At 39.6% G+C, this 6,457-nt stretch overlaps 1 protein-coding gene across 1 annotated transcript in view; it reads left to right on the top strand.

Moving 5' to 3' along the window:
* REEP3 (receptor accessory protein 3) overlaps positions 1–6,154 on the top strand; it is a 110,003-nt gene extending 103,849 nt beyond the window's left edge. Inside the window, exons 7-8 of the mRNA XM_003783624.2 lie at positions 4,884–5,029; positions 6,002–6,154. Of these exons, the coding sequence (XP_003783672.1) occupies positions 4,884–5,029; positions 6,002–6,058 (203 nt within the window). The 3' untranslated portion in view covers positions 6,059–6,154. The remainder of the gene's footprint in view (positions 1–4,883; positions 5,030–6,001) is intronic.
* Positions 6,155–6,457: the final 303 nt, after the last annotated feature.

Below are 6,457 nucleotides of genomic sequence, written 5' to 3'. Positions count from 1 at the left end.
AGTTGGAGGTTGCTGTGAGCTGTAATGCCACGGCACTCTACCCAGGGGGACAGCTTGAGGCTCTGTCTCAAAAAAAAAAAAAAAAAAAAAATCTGAAATAAATCAACAATACTCTTCATTTTGATACATAAGATACTCATTTTTAGGTTTCAAGTTAAATAGAAAAGTATAATTTAACAAAAATAATTGACTTAGCTCTAGTGTCTTCTCTCTCCTTGAAAGAGTTGGTTTGATAAATTACAAAATTAAACTTGTTAGCTTTACCTCCTACTAAATTTGGCTACTTTCTCTGTCCTGGCTTCTTAGACTCTGTCATTTCTGACCTGTTATGGTTTAATAACCTCCCCTTTTTGATTCCCAGCTTTTAGTCCCTCCCTTCATGTCTTTCTTCCTGTATAATAGATGTACATATGTGAGGGGTACGTGTGATAACTTAATACATTCATATAATTTGTAAAGGTAAATCAGTGTACTTCGGATATTTTATCACCTTAGATATTTGTCTTTTCTTTATGTTAGAACTATCCAAATTCTTTTCTTCTAGCTATTTTGAAATATATAGTAGATTATACTATAATCTCCTTACTATCTAAAACTAGGTCTGTCTTCTTCCGAACTCATAAATTTGTATCCATTAATTAACTTCTCTTTATCCAGCTCTAACCCCAACCCTTCCTGGCCTCTGGTTACCACCAGTCTATTCTCTCTTTTCATGAGATCCATTTCGTGAGCTCCCACATGAGTGAGAACATAGCATATTTGTCTTTCTGTGCTTGGCTTATTTCGCTTAACCTAATGACTTCCAATTCTGCTATGTTGCTGCAAATGATGAAGATTTCATTCTTTTTTACGACTGAGCAGTATTCTGTGGTATAAATGTACCACATTTCCTTTTTTTTAAGATTACAAAAGGGTAAATATGATTAGGTTAAATTGTTTGCATCCAAGTTGTAGTTGTGTGCCTCACCCAGGAAGTGTGCAGTATGCCCATGTGTTATTCCCATTGGAATGTACCACATTTTCTTTATTGATTGATCTGTTAATGGACACTTATGTTGATTTCTTATTTGGGCTATTGTGAATAATACTGCAATAAACATGGGTGCGCAGATGTTTTGTTTTTGGGTTTTAGGGTTTTTTGGGGGGGGAGGTTTGCAGTTTTTGGCCAGGGCCAGGTTTGGACCTGCCACCTACAGTATATGGAACCGGTGCCCTACTCCTTGAGCCACAGGTGCCGCCCACAGATGTACTTTTGATATATTGATTTCCTTTCTTTTGGATATATACCCAGTAGCAATCTCATCCATTTCTGATTCATTCTTCCTCCAAAGTGCAAGAATCTTTTACAGAAGCCAAATCTAAGCGTGTTACTCTTCTGCTTAGAATACTTTAGTGCCCACCTCCCACCCCATTGCTCTCTGATGAAGGCCTAACTTGATAGTGTGGTACATCAACTCCCCAGCCAGTTGTCCCCTAGCTACATAGAGTCATAAGCCTTTCAGGATTTAGCTTGGCCACCCTTTCCTACAAGGCCTTCTCTCATAACTCACCCCCTCAACTCCACCCTGAGGCAGAGTTAATTCTTTTACTCTATGCTCCTATGTAACCTTATCCTTATCTCTAACTGATAGCATTGAATATGATATTACAGTGCCCATTAGAGTCTCTTTCCTAGACTGGACTCTTAAGTTTTCTAAGGGTAGAAAACAACTGTATCTGTTTCATCCTTGTATCCCTATAATTTAGCATCCTGCCTCATACATAATAGAACTTTTTAAATACATGTAGAATAATGCATCAATCAATCCATCTTTTTTTATTTTTTTGAGATAGAGTCTCAGTTCGTCGCCCTTGGTAGAGTGCTGTGGCGTCACAGCACAACAACCTCCAACTCTTGGGCTTAAGCGATTCTCTTGCCTCAGCTTCCTGAGTAGCTGGGACTACAGGTACCTGCCACAATGCCTGGCTATTTTTTGTTGCAGTAGCCACTGCTGTTTTAGCTGGCCAGTTCAGGTTCAAACCCGCCACCCTCGGTATATGGGGCTGGCACCCTACCCACTGAGCCATAGGCACCGCCCCACCTCCTTTCTTAAAACTGCAATTACAGGGAAGCGCCTATGGCTCAGTGAATAGGGTCCTGGCTCCATATACCAAGGGTGGCAGTTCAAACCCGCCCCAGCCAAACTGCAACAAAAAAAATAGCCAGGCATTGTGGTGAGTGCCTGTAGTCCCAGCTACTCGGGAGACAGAAGCAAGAGAATTGCCTAAGCCCAAGAGCTGGAGGTTGCTGTGAGCTATGGTGCAACAGCACTCTACTGAGGGCAACAAAGTGAAACTCTTTAAAAAAAAAAAAACCTGCAATTAGAAAGCTAATACGATTTTTTTAGCTGAAATCAGGAAACAAGGAAAGAATGAGTGTTATATTGAGCTTTTGAATGAAATTCTAATTCCCAATCATGTAAAATGAGAGGCAGTTAAAACAGCAAGGAGTATGTTGGTTGAACTATAGTCTTATGCTACCTATATCTATGGCCTGAGACAGCTTTTTGATCACAATTTTCTGACTTCTTGATTCCTCATTCTGTTATTTTACTTTGTTGGGATATAGCAATAGAAAAAAACAAAATCTAGAACCAACAACCTGAATCTTGGTTTATTTCCCTCAATTATAGAAGAAATGCAATTTTTTTTTTTTTTTTTTTTGGAAGAGTTTCACTCTGTCACCCTAGGTAGAGTGCTATGGCATCATAGCTGAGAGCAGCCTCCAAACTCCTGGGCTCAAGCGATCCTCTTGCCTCAGTTTTTCACTTTTGTTGATGTTGTTGTTGTTGCAGTTGTCGTTGTTTAGCTGGCCCAGGCCAGGTTCGAACCTATGTGGCTGGCCCTCTACCCTCAGTTTACATTTTTAGTAGAGACTATGTCTTACTCTTGCTCAGGCTGATCTCAAACCAATGAGTTTAAGCAATCTGCCTGCCTTGGCCTCCCAGAGTGTTAGGATTACAGGTGTGAGCCACTTTGCCCAGCCAAGAAATGTAGTATTTTAAAACAAAAATTTGGCAAATTAAAAAATGAAGAAATTTTAAAATCACCTAAAAGCTCACTTCCATAAGATACAATGATTTCATTTTTGTGTTTTTCCTTTCTTTGTTTCAACATTTTTTCTTCCATTGCTTCAGAAGCATTTACCAGCCACACTGGCCCCTTTGTAGTTCCTGTAAGCTGTGGTACCAGCACCTCTGCAGGTGCTGTCTCTTTGACCCAGAGCACACTTCCTGGGACCACTGCAGGACAACAAAGGATCTTGGCCTAAATAATGACTGATTCTGTTTCCAAATTCTTCCTAACTTCTAGACTAGAAGTCCAGCAGTGCTTGCCCAATATATAATTAAAGTTGTTTATGAGCTTGTGCAGGGGCTCACACCTGTAATCCTAGCACTCTAGGAGGCCAAGGCCAGAGGATGACATGAGCTTAGGAGCTGGAGACCAGACTGAGCAAGAGTGGGACCCTGTCTCTACTAAAAATACAAAAATTGGTTAGGCCAGGAAGATGGCTTGAGCCCCAGGAGTTTGAGGTTATAGTGATGCCACTGCGCTCTACCCAGAGTGACAGAGTGAGACTCTGTCTCAAAAAAAAAAAAGTTGTTTATGTTCTTATGAGAGTAAAAAGCTTTTTAACAACTCTTTGTGGTTTGCTTAGTGAGTCTCAAATTATTCACGCCCTGGAAAAGCAGAATAACAAACATTTATTCAGTGCATTTTTCTTCACATGTGAGGAGTCTATCCCTTGCCACCTCCTGAGGCTGGAACTCCTACTTTTTGCTTACCCCCAAATTTAAGTATTTATGTTCCTTATTTTTATTGAAGGAGAATTTGTAATTTCATGGGCCCTTAGGGTTGGGCCCCTGTCTTGCTCTCTTCAGTATTCTCAGATTGTGGGTCCCAGAACCCTTAGCCATAAGCATTACCTGGGAACTTTTTAGAAATGCATATTCTCAACCCCTCACTGAGCCTAGTGAATAAGAAAAGAGTCGTGCACAGATCTGTGCATCCCCATATTCTCCAGATAACTCTGATAGGTGCTATAGTTTGAGAACTTCTGCTTCAGGGACTTCTGAGGTTCTCAGACTTGCTGACAGTAACCAGCCTGGTCCACAGTAAGTCTTTATAGCTACACATGACACCCTGTTACTTTAGCCACATAATCTCTTCCTGACCTGCCTGATGCTGGCTATTTTCTTTGGCTCAAATCTGTCATCATAGCCTGTGGGCCTCCCGTTACTGTGGCCTGTCTGGCTGGATTTTATCTGAGCAGCTGCAACAGGGTTAGTCTAACATCCCCATCACCTGCCCTCAGTGAACTTCTCTTGCCCTAAGTTATATCCCCTTTAGGTTTCTCCTTAAATTAACCCTACCATTACCAATCCTGACAAAAGGTATGACATATATCTTAATAACTAATTTCAAAGCACAGGTTCAAATGATAGGCGAAAACACACAAATGCTTGGAGTGTTTAGAATTCATAAGAAGGAGAAAGGATGGGAAGAGACTTTTTGCTATTATATCTATTTATATTCTCTGATTTTTGAGTAAGTTGAATGCGTTACCTACTCAGAAATAATTATGTTTAATTATTCTCAAAAATGCATAGTAAAAATAAAAATAGGGAAAATTTCCTGGAAGAAGTGAGTTATGAATTTCATCCAGGATTGTGTAAGGGGCAAAGGTTAATGATGAAGAGAAGGGAGCACATTCCAGATGAGAAAGGAAGATTGGTAACCAGGCTAGTGCAATCCACACAGAGACTGCAGATAGATGGGGTCAAGAGCCAGTGCTAACTGGTGTCGTTTTACCAAACTGTGCTGTTTTTGACGACCATGTTTAGGTTGTAGAATTGCACTGAAAGACGGAGATGAGAAAACAGATGAAGAACCGGATGGGCCATTTTCAGAAGATGAGATGTTAACACACAGAGGGCTTCGGAGGACGCAAAGCATGAAATCTGTGAAAACCAGCAAAGTTCGCAAGGAGGTTAGTCAGGTGCAGAGTTGTTTTCCTAAGGATTAGTATTAAGGGATTTCCTTGCTGCTGATCTTTCAGGGTATTAATGATCCATAAGTGAAGGATTGGAAAGGTAGAGCAGCAGTCTTATTGAAAATTCTGTATTCAGGCTCAGCGCCTGTGGCTCAAGCGGCTAAGGCACCAGCCACATACACCTAAGGTGGCGGGTTCAAATCCCCAGCCCGGGCCCACCACGCAACAATGATGGCTGCAACCAAAAAATGGCGAGGCGTTGTGGCGGGCGCCTGTAGTCCCAGCTACTTGGGAGGCTGAGGCAGGAGACTCGCTTGAGCCCAGGAGTTGGAGGTTGCTGTGAGCTGTGATGCCACGGCACTCTACCCAGGGGGATAGCTTGAGGCTCCATCTCAAAAAAAAAAGAAAAAAGAAAATTCTGTATTCAGATCAGATGTGTTAGGACTGCAGGAAATTTTGAAAAAGATAAATTCCTAGTCTTCTACTCTAAGTAGAAAATGGTGTTTCCACACAGCAAATTACATGGTTACTGTGACTACCCAGTGCCAGCCCTCTGCATAAGCAAGAAAAGCAACTAACAAAATTAATTACTTTTGCTTTCAGTCAACCTAACATGATTATATAATAAAAATTTGTCTGTCTTAATACATTGTTTTTGTGCCTAGAAAGCAGGGAGTTACAGTGAATGACCTCAGATCATTATGGTCAATCTTCATTGACATTATACAAGGCAAAAAATAAATGATAACATTAATGCTTTTATTAGTTGTAAAAACAATCTACAATATATATCCAGTATAGTAGCAACTACATACATTTTATGTCTCATACCCGCTGTGCATAATTATAATTAGTAGGATAATTGAATTTTTATATCAGAAAGGTTTTTTAAATGTCTGTAATTATTAACAATTAAATCTTATTTAATTTTTTTTTAAAAATTAATTCTCAATACATTTCTCTCTTCAGGTACGGTATGGGTCACTAAAATACAGAGTGAAGAAGAGACCACAAGTATATTTTTAGTCATCTACACTTCAAAAAATCCCAAGACAAATTTTGTGAATACATTGACTTCATTTTCTGACATAATATATTTGGGATCTATGCATTAAAATAATTGTGGTGGTGATAGGATTTATTTATCTTAAAATTGTGGCGGTGATGGGATTTACTTTCATGAATTTAAATCATTTCTATTTCTTTAACAGTTTCTTCCAAATATTGACTGCTAAAGGTAGTTAGGCAAGACATATTAACACGTGTATATATATCAGAAAGTATAGAAAATCACATTATCTGTTTTCAAATTCATCAGTAACATGAAGTGCCTGAGATAGAAGATGAAACACAAGCCCACGGTATACTTGAAAAGAGTCTTTTTATGATTCAGGATAAATCAGCCTTTGTGGTGCTGTACTGTGT

Source organism: Otolemur garnettii, unplaced genomic scaffold (assembly GCF_000181295.1).
Source record: "Otolemur garnettii isolate 467f Iridium unplaced genomic scaffold, OtoGar3 scaffold00008, whole genome shotgun sequence".
NCBI classification, from domain to species: domain Eukaryota; kingdom Metazoa; phylum Chordata; class Mammalia; order Primates; family Galagidae; genus Otolemur; species Otolemur garnettii.
The sequence above is the reverse complement of the archived record's forward strand: the minus strand, read 5'-3'. Positions and strand labels throughout refer to the sequence as shown.